Raw genomic sequence first — 22,897 nt, 5'->3', positions numbered from 1 at the left:
CGCAGTTTCATCAGTCTTCGCGACGCCAAGTCAGTGAAGCTGTGCTAAATTTTACCCTTGAATGTTGCATTTGTGCGCTGTGACGTGCAGCTCATGCAGTCACTGCTTCATCGCAATGCCCACTGAATACTTTGTAATACCAAAGGAAACATGGCACTGCCGCAGAACCCAACGACGGTCGGAGTGCCGCCGCGGCCGCGTCTTCGTCGTCTAGGCAACCGCGACCGCCGCGCGCGGAGCAGCTCTGTGTACCACGTGACTTTTTTAACGCGCGGCCGAAATACTCTCCCGCTGAAAAGGCGGCAGCGTTCGACCTCGACGGTTGCGGTTATAGTGTACTAGAATAATCGTTGCGGTAGTTGCGGTAGGCAGTTGTCAGTTTCTTTCGACAACATTAGCCTGCTTCAACCGGCCAAGGGCATCGTCGATATGAGTGGAATGTCGGTAGCCGACCTAGTCAAGTGCCGCGACGCCTCCGTGCTGCTGGGTGCGTTCAACATGCATACCAACGACGACGGAGACGACGAAATCCACGACTTTTTTTTCGCTCCCGGACTCGAGCGTCTGGAGCTCCTTTGCTGGGTGCTCGTCGCCATCGACCCGTCGGGAAAACACGAACGAGAACTGAACACCGGCGAGGACAGCGCAGCGGCACTGACGAAGCGCGCGACGTCAGTGCTGTCGCATCTGAACCCGCGTCGCGTCAAGGAGTTCGCCGCTTTCGCCAGAGGCACGGCTCCTGTAAGCAAACAGAAGCCCATCTGGGAGCTGCTCCTGGGCACCGCCGAGTTCGTCCAGAATCTTGAGGAGGGATCTTCGGGGTCCTCTGCCGCATCTTGCGCAGCGGACATGACGTTCAAGCCCACGGTGGCCTCTACGCCCATGCCGCAGGTGGATGGTTGTTGCCATTGGTGTGGCCAAGGGTGGGGTTCATATTCCCCCCGTCCCCCACCCCTTCTCGAAAATTTTTCATTTTGCATTGATACATGCAGGCACACATACAAACACACGCATGGACATACATAAAGACTGTTTGACCACTCCCCCTCGGAAAAAATAATTCTGGCTACGCTCCTTGTGAATACAACCTGTAAAATATAACAATGCGGTTACATAAGTAGTTATTATGGTGGGTAGGTGCGTGAGCACTACTTGTTGCCGAGTTACTGAGCTAAAGATATTTTATCCAGGAATGACAATTCTTTAGTTTCCAATGTGCTCTGTATTTTCATTAGCACAGAAATTATGCTTCGGCCAGCATGGAAGATTATTTTTTTTTTTGAAGCATTTCTAACCATTGAAGTGCAGCCCTTGCCGTCCTGCATGTAGCGGTCGAAGAAACTAATGCGTTAGTGTGGAAAAAAAAACCTGTCGGTACACATTGCGTACAGGTATCACCACGTCAGTCCACTCGAGGGGCTCCATTGGTGCAGTCGTCTGTGGCAAGTAGGGGTTGACCATGCACTGCAAGTAGGCCAAAGGTCGGTGCACTTGCGAAGAACAGTGATGAGAGCTGATGCAGTAGTGCAACTGTCAGTACTGAGCAGCAAGACCTCAGGTCTGTGAACAACATGCTCAACGTAAGAGATTAGCAACAGCAGCACCCGAGGGAATGCCGTGGGCGTTACGTTAGAGTGCCTTTTTTTTTTTTCACTTTTAAGTGTTGAAAAATTTGTGAACACGGGGTGTTGATGGAGACAGTTTCAACAAGTGGTCTTGTCTTCTTCAAGGCTGCAATCTTGAAGACAAGACCACTTGTCGAAACATTGGCTTCAGCGACACCCTGAGTTCGCAAATTTTTCATCACTTCTAGCTTCCATCTTCCCCCGAACTTCTGACAGTTTTGAAGTTAAACTCGAACTGTTAAACTCGAACTGTTTTTTTCTGCATGCAGCAGAAAAAAACATTATGCTAACAATATAGTGTCTTTTACAGCTTCTTAGGTAACACCCACCTTTACAGCGTGGAATGGCTCCATTTTTTTTTTTCAGATATTGATTATACAATAATATGTGTGGTTTTTATGTGCCAAAACTACAGTATGTATATGAGCATGCCGTAGTGGAGTGCTCTGTAAATTTTGGTCATCTGGGTGTTCTTTAACCACATGCACTGACATCGCACAGAACACGGGCCTCTAGAATTTTGCCTCCATCGATATGTGACCACCGTGGCAGCAATTAAAGGTATACCACTGGCGAAGGTCTCTTGGTGGTGCTTAATTTTTTCAGAGTTTGTAACCGGCTGTACTTAAAGAAGGCGCCTCGGCTTGCCAGTGCCGACAAACTTCAGCTGAAGGGAGAGAATAGCAGTTTGCTTGCCTTTTTTTCTCATACATACTTTGCTACTGCAGCACTAAGCTTGGTCTCAGCGTTTGTCGCCCAGAAATTGAATGCAAGGCACGTACCCACCTGAGCCTGTCTTTCTGCGATACTCTTGCAATGAGCACGCCTGTTGATGTGGTCGAGCCAACCATGCTTGAGCACTTGGCCGTCTCTTCTATGCCAAGTCCGTTCTCAGTACTTCTCTATCCTATTAAGTCTAGAATAGTGCTTACAAACTGATAGGTGCTTGCTCATAAACTGTAAGTAAGGCATGATTTTGTGTATATGTGCCAATGGTTCGGTTTAGTGAGATGTAATACAAGACACGAAATTTTTAACTTTATTTCTCGCAGGCTGAGCCGACTGTGGCCTCATTGTCTAATATGAAGCACGAGGGAAAGGCTGCCAAGTGTCTCTGGCAATCTGATGACCTGGCTGCACCTGGAGTAAAGTCAGCAGCTGGGACAGATCCTGTAGACCATGTGGTATGCTGCTCAGACATGAGGCTCTTTTCACATCTGTGACTGGCACCTGTCACGCGACCATGTGTAACGGGAGGCTACAACGTGACTCAGGGCGACTGATGTTCACAGCTGCGTGCGACCATACCCGTCGTCACACTGAATTCACGTCTGCTAACATTGCCATTGCCCCGTAACCTAAGCTTGCGTGCTGTTCCTGTCCAGTGTTGTACACGTTCCTCTAAAACAAGAACAAAAGCTCGTTCCTTTTTCCTTCGCAATCTTGCAACGAGTTCCAGTTACAAGTTCCTTTAATGCGAAAGGAATTCGGTCCAGTTACATTTCAAAAATTGGAATGTGTCATTAGATTAACGTTACATTTGAGTTTTTAATCAAAATATAGTTCCAATCACCGCTGGATAATCTTAAGGCACAATAAAGTGAGCAATTTAAAGCTCACATCGAACTACGTGTATTTTACGAATGTGACATCGGCGGCAGCAGGTTATATGTAGATAACAAAAATCTAAAGAAACGCTCCTAGACAAGGTTTTTTAGAGACCACCGGCCGTACTGCAGACATGTCTAACTGCAACTTTCGTGCTTATCTATAACAAGTACAGCACATATGGCACTTTCCACGTCAGTCTTCAAATGCGCAGTCAGAATGCTGCGCTTCAGATATCCAAATAGAAATGTCCACACGTGCATCATTATAAATAAGTTTCTTGCACAAAATCCATTATGGTTAAGCAATTTACCAACTTAGCAACTAGCCCAGTTGTCGATGTTGCTCAGCAAACCGCATCAAAAGGAACAATACATAGGTGTTTAATGAGCGCTGATTCAATCCTGCAGTGTAACTAGAAAATAATGTCCAGAATACACATTCGCAGCTTAGTAGAGTCCCTTGTTCGCACTCAGCAAGAGTTGCATCTTGATGTTGGTGTCCGACAAACGAATGTTTTCTCGTGAGCACTTCGTTGCTAATGCTGAAGAGTGGTTCCATCGAGTTGCTTGAGAGTACGTACTGCCATGTTGTACACAAATACGAACAAAGTCAACCAAGGTCGTAGGGGCGAGGACAGGCTCACCGGGCGCAACAAGAATGTAGCGCTTGATGTACTACGCGTATTTACTGCATGACAGACGTATCGGTGCGGCGGCTGTCGAACTGAACTGTCATAAAAATTTGACTGATAGCCGCGGAGATAACTAGCATTTTGAAGGGATGCCTGCCCAAACGCTACCATCGAAGGCACTGGGCAGGCGCCATTGCGGCACCCACATCTACTGCATTTTAGTCCTCTTCGCCGCCATTCACGCAACCTTGTGTCAAAACACAGATTTGTCGATAGCTGCTGGCGGCATGCACGAGATACTAAAGGGACGATTGAGCCAGCCGCTAAAGACCACGCGACGAGAAAAACATTCCCAGGGAATGGGCCGAAGCTTCACAGTCGGCAAACGCGTGAACATAAAACCAATAAAACGTCGGAATCGTACGCTGCACACGGCAAGGCGATCACTCCCAAGGCATGGAACCAAAGCATAACTTGGGTCCCACCGTTACGTTGGGGCCCAAGACCATTTATGCGCAGTGGAAGGCCACCGCACGGGATTTCGGTGGTTAGCACGTCGCTGCTTCACTCAATCTCTGCGGCCTCTAGCGTTGTGATTTCCTGTCCTCTGTCCCAAGAGTATGAAACACCAGATTCGTGATGATGAGTCGCGCCGTTCGAGGACTCCGCGGAACCATGTGCAGGCGCCTCGACTATGGTAAGCTGGCTCCTCCACTTTTCGCTATGCTGACAAGACCACGAGGGCGCGTAGCAGAACAAGCAGAACTGCCCGAATACACACACACGCACACACACACACACACAAAAAGCTGCTTTTGAGTTGGCCGAACAAAAGTCACGGAGGTAAAAAAATAGCGCGCCCTTTCCTGGCGCCGGCCTTACAATGGGGTTCTATGATTCCCGAATGACTAGTAGAAGTTCATCAATGTGTGCCTACACTGCAGAATGGCGCTTGATTGCTGTCAGACTGGCTCAAGCAAAAAAAACAATCGGGTGTCAGACGAGGCCTTCCCGCACGTGGTCGGTCTCATCATCGCGCTCTTCCCTGTGCCCCTGGTGGACGCCCTAAAGTGAAAATCAGGATGCAGCATAGTCAAGTGACAGGTGAGCGGTAGATTCTTGTACCTAACGCTGTCGCCCATCTGCCCTGTCATGCATGATGTGCTGCGTGCGTGTGCCTGTTCAGTGTTAAGGAACATTTACAGAAGGAACGCCGTTCCCTCAGTCGTTCCTACGCAAACGTAATGAGTTACCGTTACAGTTCCACCGATCCTTAGTGGAACGGTGACGTTCCGCCGTTCCTCCAAAAAGGAACTAGTTCCTGGAACGTCGTTCCTTGGAACGCCATTCTGTACAACACCGTTCCTGTCCATCTGATGGGTTCAGAGGTTTGCTACTGCAGTCATGCAACTGAAAAATGAAGCATCGAGCGACTGAGCCAAAGCAGTTGCTTTGCGACCAGTTGTGTTGAGACTAACTTGGGCGCACGACTGGTGCTAGTCGCGGGTGTTAGCAAGTCTACAGAGCTGACCTGTATTTCATTGAAAGTTACTGAAGCCATAGATTTTTGGTTTACACAACATTTTCAGACATTGATCTGAACGTGTTATGAAATAGTCTTGAAGGGGCCGTGCAACACTTTTCTGAGTCATCATCGAATGGCTTTATTAAGGGAGCTTATTGCTTCACCAATCGACTGCAGCAACAATAAAAGCGGAGTTACGGGGATTTGTCGCATGCTTCAGGCGCTTTCTCTCTTTTCCTATCAGCGAGCGCTGAAAGCTACGCAAGAAGGGGGATGACAAGGAGGCAAGAAGATGCGTCCTTTTGACAGCACACGTCATGACCTTGAGCACTCTTTTCTTTCTTCTTCGAACACTCGGCTTACTTTTAGTGTGATCACAGGCACATGGCGGCATCCCGCAGCCCCTGCAATGACTATGCAGCTCGGGATGCTCAAACCAGCCAATTGTCATCGACATTGAGTTTATGGTGCGGTCATGCGCGTTTATGGTATCACTTAGAGAGAAGAGTGAGCCATTTGTAGCTGACTTTGAGAATTAATTCAAAATTTCAGGTTGGTGCTGTGCTATCACGTTTGGCTTGTCGTGTTTTCGGGAGCCTCGACAACCGATTGGCAGCGTTTTGTGACCATGCTGAAAAAGTGTTGCAGGGCCCCTTTAGGGGAGTTATCACACAAGCGAGATAGATTTATATATTCACGAAGCACTATTATATTGTCACGCATGCCTCTTTCCACTTGACCGTGCTGTTACACGTGTGACCACCACTTGGCAGAGGCCTTGCCGAAGGTCTGGGAACCTTCCGATATTGTCACAACCACGTGACAATATCTGCATTTGCAAAACTGCCTGTGCAACCTACTGCGGGGAGTTGGAGAGTATGGCATTGTGTTGCTAAGCAAAGGTGCGTAGGTTTGATCGCCAACCACGGCAGCCATATTGTCACGGATGTGAGATGCAAAAATGCCCATGTACAGTGCTCGTCAAATGAAACCCGAACAGCGGCAAGCCTTCACATGGTATAGTGCGCGCCGTCCAGTTATCACCATTGACAGGTGCGCGCATCCGGTTTGACTGCACTGCGCATATGCGCACCTGTCCATGGTGATAACTGGACAGCGCGCACTATACCACTGCAAAGGCTTGCCGGTGTGCAGGTTTCATTTGACGAGCACTGTACTTATGTTTTGGTGCATGCTAGATGAAACGCTTGCTGTCAAAATAGTTTTGGGAACTGCTACTATGTTGTACCTTATACGCGTGTCATGGATTTTCCACATCCAATTTAATTAATTGCTGTTGCAAAGCTGATTTTGCAAACACCGAGCAAATGCAAATGCTGCTCTGAAGTTTTTGCATTTCTTGTACATGAGCACGTTACAGCCGCCCAGGGCCTCTTGGAGGCTACTTTATGGCAAACAAAAAAATGCTCATGCAACTAAGAGCAATGTAAATAGTTTAGTAGTTTTTCTGCTGCCAATTGCGGTTTTCTAGGCTTTAAAGTAGCAATATAGTGTTCCCTCCCGACTCCCTTTCTGCGTCGTGACACAGTAGCTACCTGACAACATACCTCAAACTGGCCGTAAAGAAAACTGTCGTGTATTTATGATGCTCTGATGACCTCCGGGATTTTTTGCCCTGGAATTTGTAAGTCTCAGATCTTCATTTACCAAAAAAAAAAATTACATCATGTCGCTTGCTTAAGACTGAATGATGGGAACTAATTAAATGAACCAAAGGGTTGTTTCAATTAATTTTACCCAATTTGTAGAAAAGGGAGGCACAAGAAAACATGGGACATGAAGGACACGGAATATGTTCGCGTTCTTTGTGTCCCATGTGTTCTTGTTGTGGCTTCCTTTTCTATGAAATATGTACCAACTAGCCCAGGAGCGCGTTTCGGTAATTTTACTTACTCCGTGATTCATCAGCCGTGGTGTATAATGCTGGGTGATTCCATGTAAGATGGAACAATCGATGGCTGGTCGACCTCTTAAATTTATTTCCAAATTTTATATATTACTGCCTGATGAGTGGAAAGAGATCCGCAATTTGTTTTGTCGCCAAAAATTTTTTCGAAGCACAGGGAATCAATCAATAATGACGAAGAGGTGGAGTGGAGCGCTCATCCACTCTGATCAACACTGGGATACACACATCTGCAGCCAAAGCTTCGCCCTCCGAAGACACCGTGACCACTTTTCCCGTGTTTACGCTTATTGGTGATTCTTCTCGGATATCGGATACGTTTAGTTAGTCCATATACTTCTTGGTGTTTGCAGTATATTGTCATCTTGGAAATTAACATGTGAGCAGTGAGTATCATTGGGGCACATAGTGGCGTAGATCTCAGTCGTGCACCTCCTTCTACGCGGCCTCCGCAATGCGCTTCAACAGCACGACAGCATGCTGCTAGGGTTGGTTGCGGAGGCCACACAGCGAGAATCGCTGCTCAACCAGTCAAATGCGCTGCTGTTGCCCTCGACGTGTGCGTTCGACATATTAAGTGAGACAAGCAATGCTGAGAAAGAGGGGTACATCCGATTGCCCGTAGCCGACTTCACACAAGGTGCATGGCTTAATTTGTGGTGCAAATGATTTGATCACGCTGCAGCTTGAACGCTGACAAAATGTCAAATATTTTCAGGGACCATTTAAACCAGAGTGCATGGGCATTTTTCTATTTCATCCCTATCAAAGTATGAAGGTGTATCAAGCTAGTAAGTAAGTATCAAGTATGAAGGTAATTTCCGGTTATTGTGTCTGGAAATCGCCTTCATGCTCCTCTGTGCAACACCTCAGCTTCTAGGCCACCATGGCAGGTCAGCCAGAGTTATTTATGAGCCCTTCACAATCATGCCATACATATCCATGCCAAGTCTTGCTTTGGGATGTTAAATCTAATCATTAAATCGAAATTATGGATAGATTCTTGTGCTTGCCTGATAATTGTACTTTATATCTGAGCAACTCGGCAATACCTTAAAAGGTATTGGAGTGTCAGTTGGTTGTTCTTTATCACTTTGAAGACAGTACTTCGGTTGAGGCATAGACGAATATAAAAAGTAATGCTTACCACAAATGTGCGTGCTGTGTTTCGGGAGTGCATTATTTTTTGTCTTCACCTATGTCTGAAAGAGAGCTTTCAATTTTCAATAACAGTATTCAACTGCGGTTCTTGCGGCACTGTTGACGTGCATCGTGAGCCTGATTTGTACAGTGGGTGCATTTGCTCCACCAGACGTGCCTTCCAGTTGTCTGGTATGAAAAATTCGTGCCCGGACACTGGTTGATCACGCGGAAGTGCACAGAAATATGGTAATTACTGTAAAGCATAAGGAACCGTTGGCAGACTTAATTACAAAAGGAGCAGCACCTTTGTGATGTAGGGAAAGGAGTCACGGAGTATAAAACAAAGGGAGCTATGTAAACTATTTTCTGGCTCCTGTTACTACATAGGAAGCAAGATATTTCTGTGAAGCTCTCTTTGGTCCCTGTTTTAGTCTATTTCTCAGGATCGTTGGCCGGAGGACAGGTCTGAAATAGTGGTTTGTGTCTGCCTTATTTTTCTTGGCAAATTTCTGAAGTACAGACGAGAGTGTCGCAACAGTTAGGCTAGCCAGTGAAAACAAGGCCCACAAGATGCACTTAAAGGGACACTAAAGAGCAAAACTATGTTTCTCGTGTTGGTAAATTACTCGTTCACAATTCAGAATCGCCACGCTTGCCGTGAGAAGACGTTTGGTAAGAGAGAAAATGGGCAAAAAGAAAATGTGAGCGGAGACGCCACCTTGAAATTCTCGCACCAAATGCCATGATGTCATGAATTTTGAAGGCATCTACTAGGTCCTAGGTACACTCAAACCTCGTTATAACGAACACGGATATAACGAATTATCGGTTATAACGAAGTAAATGAATAATCTTGTAATAGCTACAGTGTTACAAATAAACGTTTATAACGAATTTTCGGCTATAACGAAGTTATTTTCGTGGCAGATGCGACTTTGTTATAATGAGGTTTGAGTGTAGTTCCTAATCATTAAAAATGAGAAACATTGTCCTTTCAGAAGGCCGGAGACTTAGCATACAAAGTTTCCGGAAATTTCATTGAGCCAGTGTCTCCAAAATACGAAAAATACACTGTAATATCCGTGATGCTATGTGCGGGGATTTCGGCGCAAAATTGTTTTACCAACTCATTGTTTCACTTTAGTGTCCCTTTAAGATCAGACTCATCTGGTTTATTGAGAGTAACTGAGCTTTCTTTACAAGGAAAATATCCCAAGCCCAGTTCTGCCTCTGAACAGCGAGGTGTCGCTGCACACTTCGGTTACTGATGCTTCGGGCAAGCTCAGTCTTCTTTGTGAACTTTGTACGTGCAGATTGAGCAGCTGGAGGAGGCGATCCTGGTAAGCAAGAAAAGGCTGGCTGCTTTGGAGGCATCCCAGGAGCCCGAAGAGCCACCACTGGACGCGCCGCTCTGTGCGAGGTACCGTCGAGCTGCCGAGGAACTTGCCAGGGCTGGCGATTGCATGGCACAGGTAAGCAACGTCTGACAAACTCTTGTTCAAGGCCACAGCCAAAGTGTGAAGTATTCGTGAATGGTAGTGTACCACTATCCTTCAAGAGGAAGGCGTATAACAGCTGCATCTTACCGGTACTTGCCTACGGAGCAGAAACCTGGAGGCTTACAAAGAGGGTTCAACTTAAATTGAGGACGATGCAGCGTGCCGTGGAAAGGAAACAGCGTCTTCAGTTTGTCCTGCTTGTTTTCTATTTGTGTGTGTGCACTGTTTTACGATGTTTGACCAACTTGCCCAAACAGCTACCTTGCTCATGGAAAGGAAAATGATAGGTGTAACCTTAAGGAATCATAAGGTGTAACTTTAACCTTATAGGTGTAATCTTAAGGGAAAAGGAGAGAGCAGAGCCTGTATTCTCAAACGATCGCAAAAGGCGATAGTATCGCGTTTGGTGACGTATCTGATGCATTTAATAACTGAAGGAACACTTGCCTGTGACATCATTGTTGCACTGGCCGTTGGTGTTACGAATGTCTCACAACATAGGAGTAAGCATACTGTACGAGCGCAGAGCAACCCGAGTGTGGCTTTTTCGAGCGTATGCTGGCTCCTATGCAGTGGCCAGGCTTGGCTGTGGCTACTTGAAATATAAGACGTGTTGAAAGTGCTTTCAAGATCTTTTGTGCAATTGTTTAATGCACAGTGTAATATTTAAAGAATGCAACTTTGTGTGAAATGTATTTTCGTTAAGAGTTTACACGGCGTACTCAGAGAGTTCAACTGTAGTGTGCAGCCGCAGCGATATCACCTCAACATCTCAATATGTTGCCGGTGCGCAGTAAACCAAGGAAGCAACGCACAGTTCATGTTCCTGGAACGTTCAAACCATGAAAAAACACGCGCTGGCAAATAACGAGTATCGAAAACACCCCACGGTAATGCTTGCTGAAAGTTTCAGCGTAAAAAATCCTGCGCACATCCACCAAGGATTGAATACTAGAAGCCACCGTCTACGTCACTGAAATGCTAGACTTGACCATCAACCGATGGTGATAAGGTGTGTTCGTTTATTCCAGGCATGTCTGGAGTGCCGTAAAGCGCCGTCACATCGCCGGAAATACTAGAAGGCGCCCTCACTTTTCCGGTTTTGCTCACTAGCAAACCAGTGCGCACCAAAGGCAACACTTTTGCGATTGTTTGAGAATACGGCCCCAGAGTGAGTCAGGGAACAAACGGGTGTTAAGGACATCTTAGCGGAAATCAAAAAGAAGTGGGTATGGGCAGGGCATGTAGCGTGTAGGCAAGATAACCGCCAGTCATTAGGATTAACCTTTATAGTAACCTTCATAGGAGTGGCCTTCATAGAGCTTTGTGTGAACTCTCCTAAGGCACCTACTGCAAGTACAGTTGCGAGGCACCCACTGCACAATAAATCGTCACATTTTGTGAAGTAGTGAAGCACCCACTGCACGTCTCGAAGGCATTACGCTCACCTATGTAGCTGCACTTTGTTGTTGCTGTGGCGGATGGTGAGAATAATGAAGGATTTTAACTTGGCCCTTCATAATGGCTTGGCAACATTAAACTACCCACTCTTTATGCACTTCACATGGTGTGATGCCTGGTGCAATTCTCCTCTTCTGCCATGCAATATTACAACTGGTAACCTGGCTCCTTGCCTAACATATCGAGTGTATAGGGTCATCTTCCTACAAATATTCAAGCACTGGTGGGGCTGTGTGGTAAAACACTTGCTTGTCACTCAGAGTGGCTGTTCTTTCTCTCATTGTGTTAGTTGTGACGGACACCAGTGGTGGCGGCGGTCAACTTTGCCACCAAAACTGGCTGCGAGCTCATAACAACCTCCGCTGTAAAGATGGTGCTCGCCGCATCATAGGCTGTCTCCTGTATGGGTAGAGTGTTATGAGTGGCGAAAGCTGACTATGACAAGGGTCTTGCCAAGAGCTACCACCTGCTTGAAAGGTCCAGCAACCACGCCAGGCCTATTTGCCAAGAGTTTGTGTGTAGGTGGGCTGCAGTGTAGGAAGACATTGGCTTTTGAATACTGGCTGCCCTTACGCTACCAGAGCAGAAGATTAGCACCACCATTAGCAGATTTCCACGCTGGGCTGCTGAGTTTGACAGACTTGCCACCTTGTTGGCTTGTAGGGCTGCTACAGCCTTCGACTCGCTCAAAATACCAATGTTTGGCGATGCCCAGAACAACTACCGAGAGGTGTCATAGCAGCCTTCTGAGCCAATTGCAGCTGAAGAGATTGCGATTCACAGTATTCAGGACAATACCCAACTGTTCCCTGGTGGCCTGCCTTTTCGCAACGTACTGTATTTTCCGGTGTATAAGTTGCACCTTTGTATAAGGCGCACCCCCTACTTATTACGACTTTCGCTGAAAAGAATGATATATATAAGACGCATCTATTTTCAACTCTGTCAACATGATAAAACACAAAGATGCACGCAGAATACATTAATTACGAAATGTGTAGTCACGCACGGCAATGAGTATCCGTGAGCAGCAGTACAAAACTTGTAAATAATGCTGTGCTAAGGCACAGAAAACCAATATTTATTCCACTGGATTCGAAGCCACGTCCTTTGGCGCACTGTGAAAAGTTGTTCCACCTCGGTTGGCAGCATCACTGACTTGCTGTTGTCGGCCTCTGAGTAACTCTTTTATGCGGCGTTGTAAGCACCTTGGAGCACATCGTTGGCGTTGCCTCTACGGCAATACGAGGCTTAGCGGGAACACATAAACAACGATCGCACCACATGATTAACTGCTACACGCGCGTACAAAAAGTAAATGGCGACCGGAAGCTGGAAACTGCGACTACTGCTGGACTGAAATGAACTCTTGGGCATCTCCACACAGAAACGAATGATGATGACGATAATGAAGTGGTACTTTCGTTTTTGTGACTGGTATTGTGGGCACTACAACACTACAATGAGCCATTGTGGTGCCCTTTTTTTATTTGTTGCCTGAGTGGCATGAGTGTAATACTTCGTTTAAGAACAAATAAATTTGAGCAGTACACTAGTGGGCGTGACGGTGGTGTCTTTTATTGCGGACGTAATCTGCATGGTTGCCACACTGTTTGAACAAGTAGCTAGCTGACATCTAAGACCACACCCGCCTCATTGTTATAACGAGATTAAATATACTTTTACGAATGCTCTCGCACTCAGTATATTATACTCGCGAATGAAATATGGACATATCAGTCTCGGAAAATCGCATGACTTTTTGCATATATAACGCACCAGCGAAAATATTGGAAGAAAGGTGCGTCTTATACCCCGGAAAATACAGTAGTTGCTTTTATTAGAGGTGTGCGAATAGTGAAATTTTTTCTCGAATCGAACAGTGCCGAATAGTGGCCAAAAATGTCGAATATTGAATAGAATATCGAATACAAAACATGTTATTGAAAATTAAAAGATGGAAATGAAATGTGCTCATGTCCTCGGACGTATTACGCGGTTAGTGACGGCTACCGGAAGACTATGAATTGTCACGCAGAAACACAAGCTGTTTCACATGGTCTGGTTTCAGGCTCTCTCGCCGTGATGTTACGGGGCTTACGGCTCATCTGACAACGGTAATGCTGGGTTTCATCGTGAGGAGTGCTTTGGGGCCCAAAAATCGTCGAGTGCCCGTTCACAGCAGCGTTCTAACTGCACGCCTGAATGATGGGAGTTTCTGAACGAGTGGTGCGGGGTGGCAATGGCGACTGCACAGCGTGAACAAGTTTTCACAAGTGAAGCCGATCACTGAGTGTTTCGAAGGCCAAAGTCAGGACGTTTTACGGCACTTGCGGAGAACGCGACCGAACCACGCAAGTAGTCCGTGCCTTCGTTTTGGTAGCAAAGTTGTGAAGGACTTGATGGTTTTCTCGTGTTTTTTTTTTTTTTTTCACACGGAAATGATATAATCTAGTTTAAAATAAACATGCGCTCACTTTTGAACCAGGACATCAGTAAAAGTTTTAAAGAAAGGCTTGCGGCAACGGCGTTAGCTTTAGCCACCCCACTCTAACCAATTTGCACCATTGGCCTTTGTTATGTTTTAGATGTGTATTCGTCCAGTCGAATTATTCGAAACATCGAATACTTGCTATTCGAAAGTCGAATCGAATTATTCGATTCAGTATTATTAGATTCGAATTCGAAACTCGAATATTTGCACACCCCTAGTTTTTATGGCTTTTAACTGTGGCAACCATGTGCATACTGTGGGCCAGGCAGGTGAGCAGCTTCTTGTGTCAGCCACCCTCTATATCTTTTCCAATGTGTTCGTTTATTTTTAAAAAAAAGCTACGAACTGCTGTGCTTTGCAGTTCATTACAAAACCATAAGAGCATTCAGGCTTTCATCACTGTAACTTGGCTCTGCTTTTAAGCCTCTGGTGCAGTAACTTTGTCTACTTCTGAGAACTGCCAGTGATCTACATTGGAGGACAGACCTGGTAACATGGTGGCTATACTCCGTTTCACACCTAGCTGGAAGTACCGTAAAGCTTTACAATTTTTATCTATTCTCTTCTAACACACATGCGTGAAAAGACTCAATGCCTTGGATGAAATGCGATTGTCTGAGGAGCATCCAGTTCGTATGGTGACTGGAGCAAACCAGCCACCATATGTTTAGACAGCACACTCGCAGAGTTCAGGCATCGTGTATGGCCGCAGCAACATCGTCTCAACATCTCGACATGTTGCCGGTGCACGATAAACCATACGAGCAACGTGTGGTTCATGCCGGTGGCATGTTCATACCCCAACAAAATGTGTGCTTGCAAAACCATGATTACTGAAATGTAACGAGGTAGGCAAAAAAAAATAAAAAATGCTGTGCACATCCTTCGTGAAACAATGCTAGCATCTACCATCTATGTCACTGAAACTCTAGACTTTACCACCAAGCGACAGTGAAAAGATTTGTCGATTTATTTGAGGTGCGTCACGAGCATTGTACGGCACTGTGATGTAAAACTGACGTCGCCAGAAATACTAGATGGTGCCATTAATTTTCGGGCTCGCCAGCCAATCAGGCTGCTTCGATGACGACAGCTGTGATGCTTTCCGCTCGGAAGTTATCGAGGCATACCTATGATATGGAATCTCGCCTCCATTTATTACTGATGACTGCTGAACTGTGTGAAACCAATGAGTTCAGCGACTAGAAAACAGATTGTCATTGAAATGTCACCCTTGACATGTGACCAGGTTTCAAAAACCACACTGTTTTGGTATTCGATCCTCGTGGATGAGTGTAGTGCGGCACGTAGTGAAATGGTTCAGCAGGATCACGAGACTGGTTAGAACCACTGCCACTTCATCTACGTATTTTTGAAGGCGGTGTCATAGCCCCATAGAAGTTCTGGATTCTGATGAAACTTAGTGATCCCACGATGCGTACATTTTTTGGCTTTTTTGTCTCTTTTCATACAAAAGAACTGTTGGTTGGCAAAGTAACAATACCACGACAGCTGTTTTTTTTTTGCAGTTATATCCTTGGAGCAGCTCAAGACTGAATTATCAGTGGCTGCAGTTTCCTCGGCCTCCTTTACGTCGAGTGTTTCCTGGTTCCTGTAGATTTTTTTTAGAAGTTGGGCATGTGGCTCACATCATTGACAAACTTATGAACTATGTATGCACAGAGCTCACTATGGCGAGGACACAATCGAGCGTTATATTCGAGAGTCCCATCAAGTTGTGGTTAAGCTTCTTTTGCTAATTGCTGTGTGATAAGTGTGCATTGGCTACCCGTTAAAGTGTCCTCTCCAAGCAGCCCATGCTCAATGTTCTGCGTGCATATCAGGTGGTTCGAAGCTTCCATTTCATGTCATCGAATGAAACCTTATTGCATTTCTAGTCATCAAATAAGAATGATTTGTGTAGTACTACAGCCTACGTAATAATGGGCAGCGATTTATTATTGAACCAGTCTCGTCACGTGCGCATTTTTCAGAAATGACACGTGTGCCCTAGCGTTGCACGTCTCTCCTTCTGCTAACAAAACTCTCTCCTTCTAAAACGTAAAGTTTACACTTTCTCTCAGCATTCTAAGCCTACCCTCACCATAAGTGTAGGCTGGCAACAGCGACAGTGAGACTAGACGGATTGTGGTGTCGTTGCAGGTGCCTCCACCTCGCGTGCCGCCTGTGGTACTTGACGAGGAAGGCGAGAAGCTCATTGCAGACACCCTGAATTTCCTCAGGGCCTTCAGGAACAACGTGTGCTACGCAACTCTGCTCAACGCGATGGAAGGCCATGCTCAGAAGGGCAGGTCACGTGACACTGGACCCAAGAAGTGAATAGGTGGGTTGGACCAACACGAGCACTCCGAGATTGTTCCAGTGTGCCAGACAAGACCTCCTTTACCACGGCACCCTCAGCAAAATGAAGCTTTTGCCAATGATGGGAGAGAAAGGAATTGGCACATGGCGGCAACTCAAGAAGACTACCTTATGCTTATGCTTATTAGGATACGAAGTTCAGTAAAGCTGAAAGTTGGGCCGGTTGGTGACAGTTCATTTTAACGTGCGAAGCAGCGTATGGAGACAACGCACAAAAGGAAGAAACGTCGAAGCATCCTGTCCTGTCGAATCGTTTCTTTTTTGTCTTGTCTCCGTGCGCTACTTCACACCTTAAAATGCATATTAGAATACGTATGTATGAATGGATAATAATTTATTTGCCGTTCGGTGTTTGTACAATTCCCCCTTCTGCTTCTATTAACTGTTCTTGAAGGGACCTTCTGACTAGGAATGTGCGAATACAGTCTACGCCCGTTACAACGGACCCTCATAATCCGGGAAAAAACGTCCGCTTTATCCGTAGTATGCAGTATCCAAACGGCGGGCGAGGGGGGGGGGGGGCGATCGTGTGGCCACTACCGCATAGAAATGTTACCGGAACATAATCTTTTTTTTCGCGTTCTTGCCAGTAGAACAGCTGATACGAAATAATCGTACGAATTACGGCTTTGAATCAAAGATTAGACCAGTTTAACGCCGCACGCCAGCGGCAGTTTGTACACAAGGGTCTGGTACCATCACCCCGCTTGAGGTAATTCTTACCTTTTTCATCGTATGGGAAAGGTGCATGCGAGGAAATAAACTTCACTGAACATGACTCATTTTTATTTCACAAAATAGTGAGTGATGAGGGCTTGCTTAGCTCCTGCCAGAGAAGCCGCGGTCACCTTGTGCTGCATTTCTGTGAGCTGCAGAACTTCCGCGGAGCAGTCACCTTGCTGCTGCTGCAGGAAATATCCTTTCACGGCCTCAATGTAGTCAATGGCCTGGGACGAAGAAAGCTTAGCAGGAGCTTCAGCCTCTTCGCTACTGTCGTCTTCTGATAGAGAGTCAGAAGAGTTCTTCACGAGTGCTACGATCTCGTCGTCCGTCAGTTGTTCGCTGTCGACGATTCCATTATCAAAACTGACGAAGTCGGCAAAGTCTTCGGCCCCGAAAGCTTCTTGAATTTGGGGCCACACACTTGGCACACATGGATCTTGTGGTGCAGTGCTGGGTGCGTTATTCGCTCGGCAAAAGCCTGCCTTCCGGAAGCAGTTACGAATAACATCGCTTTTCAGCTGTGCCCACACTGCCGGAAGAACTTCCACAGGAAACTTCACGTCAATTTTGGTTTCCCGCTTCTCCTGCATGTCAAAAAGCAGTCGCTCTGTAAGGCGGGTCCGGTACGCAACCTTAACGGAATGGACCACACCTTGGTCGATTGGTTGCAGTGCCGACGTCGCATTAGGCGGAAAGTATGCAAGTTCCGTTGCCTCAAGTGACGGGGGTTGCATGTGTGCCGAACAGTTATCTAGGAAGAGAAGTACTTTCCTTTTCTGTTTTGCCATCCTCTTATCAAACTTCAGCAGCCAAGCGTTAAACAAAGCCTTCGTCATCCATGCTTTTTTGTTAGCCTCCCAGTCGATCGAGAGGCTTTGCATGTGACGCAAGGCACGAGGCCGTTTTGACTTTCCAATCAGCAGAAGTCTCACCTTTTCTGACCCGTCCATGTTACAGCAAAAAAGGACAGATAAGCGCTCTTTCGAGCACTTCCCACCGTGACACTTTTCGCCGGAGAAAGCGTACGTCTTGCTCGGCCTGGCTTTGTACACAAGCCCACTCTCGTCCGCATTAAAGATGTTCCTGTCCTCATATTTCGCGAGAAGGGCAGGCAGCCGATTTGTCTGCCAATCCGAGACAACGCTCTCATTGACGCTATCACGCTCTCCACACATGGCACTGAACACAACACCATGCCGTGCCTTAAAACGGCTAAGCCAGCCCTCGCTGAAGGTGACGTCGTCATGTCCCAAAGTCACAGCGAGTTGCTCAGCTCTGCTCCTGAGCAAAAGTCCGTTGACTGGAATCCCACGAGCACGCGCATCCCGTAGCCACATCAGGAGAGCAGACTCGACGTCCGGGTGCGCCGCTTTGCGCATTCGAAAGCGCTTTTCCTGGACCTCGCCGGAGTCGCGTTTTTCGGCGACGTCCTTGTTTTTCACGATAGAGTTAACTGTCTGCTTGGACAGGCCCATTCTTCTGGCGATGTCCGCCTGTTTTTCGCCATTATCGACAGCGTTAACTATGCTTAGTTTTTCTGACAGTGAAATCTGCTTCCTCTTGCGTCCAGCCATTTCACACAAGCGCAGCCGCCGCACGAACACAAAGAAGAAAATGGACGCAGCGAGCCACTTCACTGGATTGGCTCGGCCGCGCCAGCGACCTCTTCGATGCCGACAATGTTGCCAGACATACTAGTTGTTTCCCGTCTAAGTGGGAAAAAAGCGCATATCGGGTGTCGGCCCGCGTAAGTCCGCTGTATACGCTCGATCCAAACAATTTTCCCCCTAAATTTAGTCTGTTCTAGCCGATAGTCCGCTATAGCAGGGTCCGTTGTGAGCGGAGTGGATGCCATTTAAAATGCGTGGTGACCAAACAAACCTACGGATATGGTCCGTTGTAACCGGAAGTCTGTTGTTCCCGGATCCGTTGTAACGAGCGTAGACTGTAGTAGTAAATTTTAGGTTCGAAGCGAATTCAAAGGGAATAGTGATTTGGTCGAATAATTTCGATTCGAATAGTTCAAAAAGCATAGTATATATCGCGTATAAAGAAAAATGAACATATTTGTCATGACCCAACTAACCTGCACAATATTTTTGTGCGAATGTCACTTCTTTGGTTCGTAGTGAAGTGGAAGCAACTTTGAATAGCAGAAGAATCTGAATTTCAGGAGGATGCTAGTGATAACCGGTAAAATACGTTAAATTCTAAAATGTACTATACCTAGTGCATATGAGCCTATATAACAAGCTTTTCAACTTAAAAAATAATTAATCGATGTGAGGGAAATGTGTTGATTTAACCTTCAAGTGGGTCTTGCGGCAGTGCAGATTTTTCCTGGATAGCTGTTTTCACGGCGTAGCATTCCTACGCTGCAGTAAAACCACCTTTACGGGGGGGGGGGGGTTACATGCGGTCTAATATACGCCTATTCATTCCTTTCGAATACTTTGAAATTTCGAATCATTTAAATATTTGAAGTGCTCAAATATTCACGCATGCCTACTTTCGAGACAAATTAAGCATGTCATTTTCATTGTTTCTTTTTGGTACTGTGAATGCACCACTTATAGTGTTCCACAAGTGGTAACGCCGAGAACAAAGTTGGCGTTACCACTTTCAACGGGGAAACCACTTTGATTTCGGACTACAGCGACACAGAACGGCTGTTTTGGTGATTGGAAATAATGTTTCTTCATGTGGCAGTGATGGCAATGGCTGGATGTTTTGATCGGCTTGACACGACAGGTCGCATGTAATATTGATATGGTCCCAGCTAGGCCATGCTACTCTGCGTCAAAAATTGTAAACATTTTTATACTTCCTCAGACACCAAAGGATTTACACTTTCAAATATGAAATTTTTAAAACAATTGCAAAACGACGCTAAGCGCACTATGCAACGGCCACCACGACGCGAGGCTTGCGGTTCTCTACAAGAGGCGCGCGTTGATTGGAAACGGCCGTTGGCAGCAGCATGAAGTGCGAAAGGGAGCATTTTTCGCTCATTTGCCGGTGTCGTGAAATTCGGAGACTAGTAACATCACTTCCCGTGCACCAATTTTGATCGTTATTTTTGCGTCCATCTCAGTATTCAACACTACACGCACTCCAGTGCTAGAGAAGGCAGACGAAAAAACGTTGCAGGGCCCTTTTAACACATCAGCGTCCATGACTGTTCGTTTTGTCCCGTGCTGGTAGCCTGTTTACATGCTCTAGCAACAAATGCTTACTAATGCTTTACTATTTACTTTTTACAGAGACAAGTGAAAGCTACCTTCCGTGAAAAATGCATGGACTGCACGTCCAAGGGGACCAAGCGAAGGAGAAAGGGCACTTCAAGGAAGAACATTGACGTGCACCCACAAACTCGAATGCACCCAAGGCTATGGTAGTCGAGAAGAGTGCGAGAGTTTCTTATTTATTTATGCTTTCAGTTCTTTAGTTACTTTAATAAATTTATTGCAAAATGCGCATGTTCATTGTTTTGTTAGGACTTTGTTGGAATCGTGCCGTGGCAGCTGTACATTCATGGTACGCTGCGCAGAAGCTGGAAATTGGGTAGCAAGTATCCAGTCATTTAAAGACACGGAGGTTAAAAGGACACTAAAGTGAAGCAATGAATCAGGTTAGACAGATAAATTATGCTCTGAAAGCTTTATTGTCGCTAATTTCACCACCATAGATTTATTAGTAGAAGAGAAAAATCAATGTCGAAGTTTCATTTTTAAATTTCGCGCCAAAATCTCTGCAGCGACGTCGGGAATTTCACACTACTTTTTTCGTATTTTGGTGGCATTGGTTCAATGAAATATCCTAAAACTTTGTATGGTACATCTCTGACCCCCGCAAAGGATAATGTACCACATGTTCACCAATTGGGAACTTTGTGGGCCCTAGTAGACGCCGTTAAATCTATGACGTCGTGGCGGTTGGCGCTGGAACTTCTAGCCTAGATGAACCCCTGTCTGAGTGCAAGCAGAAACTCGAATCTACAAGATCAGTAAAAACTACGCAAATTCCAAGCACTATAAAAATTTATGCTGTGCTACGCATTCTGCGAAGCGCTACAAGATGGACCGAGGTGCTTTTATGGCAATAAATTGTATGCAATATCCGTGGTACAGTTTAACTGGAGTGTAGTAATTATGGCAACCCCTCCCCTAACTCACACCTCTGATCAATAAATATTGAGACGGAGCATGAACGCTAGTGCTTTGAGGTATGTGTGAATAAACTCCAGTATAAACATAAGCCGATATGAGGCCGTTATAGTAATGCTGAAGATGAGTAGATAGGACCATAGGTCGGCAATCAAAGGTGGAGCTCGCTAAGACTCTCTTAAAAAATGTATTTTGCTGACTCGGACTCGCACTCGCCAATATTTTCCTCAACCCGACTCTCTCGGACTCGCTAAAATTTTCTTCTACCGGACTCATTTGGGCTCAAACTCGCCGAAATATTGCTCACCTGGACTCGCTCAGACGGCCCGATCTGAGTCTAAGTGAATTTGAGTGAGTCGACTTACGAGTGCGTTTGCCGACCTGTGCTTGTGCGTAGTGAACCCACGCCCATCAAGCAATGTTTGCAACTCCTTGCCAGTTGTGCCATTACAGCAGCTGCTCCTTCTGCCAAGTTTTTGGTAATGCATGTGTAATCCTGGGAGGTTTGGCTAGAACCACTTGTGGCCATGACGGCAAACGTGAAGTCTGCTTGTTTCACGGTGGCATCGTGTAGTGCTGCTGTCTGGGTGTGTTGGTTCATGAGAGCAAAAGTGCAACTAGAGCGGAATGGCAAGTTGTGCGTCTCCCTCGTAAAAGCGCTCTGTGTCTTCTCTCTCCTTCCTATGTGCATTTCGTTGTGTGCCGTTTTTCTTCAGAAAATGAACAAGAATGAAGACCAAGGCCCACGTTGGAATTGCTTAATCTTCGTTCGAGTTGCGATTTTGCCATCATGGTCATGTAGAACACGAGAACTTCAGGAGTAGGCAGACTGACAGGTGCTCTTGCGCTACCCAAAGCCATCAGGCCTGCCATAGTTTAGACGCCAGTTGTGGAATGAATGCCGACTTCATAGTTATAAATATTAAAGGGACTGACACCCAGCCAGAACATGTCACAAGACACTGGTGGAAGTGGAAACACCGGTGGAAGAAAATAATTTTTGAAGTTCCCCATTGATGGAAATGGGGAACCTCAGTAATGAAGCTGCCGTATGAACAAATGGGAAGGTAGCCGTCAATGGGGAAATTCAAAAATGATTGTCTTCCTTGAAACAAAAATTGTGATTATGAAACTTGCCACATAATAAGTAGTAGTCACTTGCTTTTGATTGTCGTATCAAGGCGATTTTTTAATTGGAGCACCACATGGCGTAAATTGCTTCTCAATGTGCAGCAAAATAATTTTATCAAATTCGCAATTTTTTCTGGTAATACCTATAAACTTCAGTTCTCTGAAAATATTTTTAACACAAAACACACCTTCCATAGAGCAAGTATTCATCATTTAGATATTCATACATCGCACAATACTACTATTGCAATGGAAAAAGTGCAAACATAGAACATGTCAGTGCAACTTCTGGAGGTGTATATGGCAGAAAAATTGCGGTAATATTATTAAGCTTTGAACACCTTACACGAACGCGTTTGCTTAACATGTAAGCCAAATTTGCTATTGAAACACCAAACTGTACTCTAAGGATAAATTTTCTGTCAAACAACACTCGGGCAACACTGCTACATTCGAAAGGCTCCCATGTGACCACAAAATTTTTTCTCTTAAATATTCTAGCAATTCACTGTTTTCAATGCACTAAATGAGCACGATTTTTTTCTAATACACTTAAGATGGCTGTCACAGTGGCTGGGA

The 22,897-nt window shown here is 45.8% G+C and overlaps 2 protein-coding genes across 3 annotated transcripts; one reads left to right on the top strand and one right to left on the bottom strand.

The window, feature by feature from the left end:
* Positions 1-196: 196 nt before the first annotated feature.
* LOC119373376 (uncharacterized) lies at positions 197-20,500 on the top strand. Of its 2 annotated transcripts, none has more exons than XM_049420420.1 (5): positions 197-891; positions 2,678-2,809; positions 9,776-9,934; positions 16,080-16,264; positions 20,287-20,500. In XM_049420420.1, exons 1-4 carry the CDS (start codon positions 430-432, stop codon positions 16,254-16,256), a joined length of 930 nt encoding a protein of 309 aa, XP_049276377.1. In that variant the 5' UTR covers positions 197-429; the 3' UTR covers positions 16,257-16,264; positions 20,287-20,500. The 2 variants fall into 2 exon arrangements, with proteins under 2 accessions (XP_049276377.1, XP_037499328.1); XM_037643400.2 differs by having other exon boundaries at positions 198-891; positions 16,080-16,260; positions 20,285-20,500.
* Positions 17,084-17,755, bottom strand: LOC119374254 (tigger transposable element-derived protein 6). Its single transcript, XM_037644331.1, has one exon. It carries the CDS (start codon positions 17,753-17,755, stop codon positions 17,084-17,086), a length of 672 nt encoding a protein of 223 aa, XP_037500259.1.
* Positions 20,501-22,897: the final 2,397 nt, after the last annotated feature.

Source organism: Rhipicephalus sanguineus, chromosome 11 (genome assembly GCF_013339695.2).
Source record: "Rhipicephalus sanguineus isolate Rsan-2018 chromosome 11, BIME_Rsan_1.4, whole genome shotgun sequence".
NCBI classification, from domain to species: Eukaryota; Metazoa; Arthropoda; class Arachnida; order Ixodida; family Ixodidae; genus Rhipicephalus; species Rhipicephalus sanguineus.
This window is presented reverse-complemented; position numbering and strand designations above follow the sequence as displayed.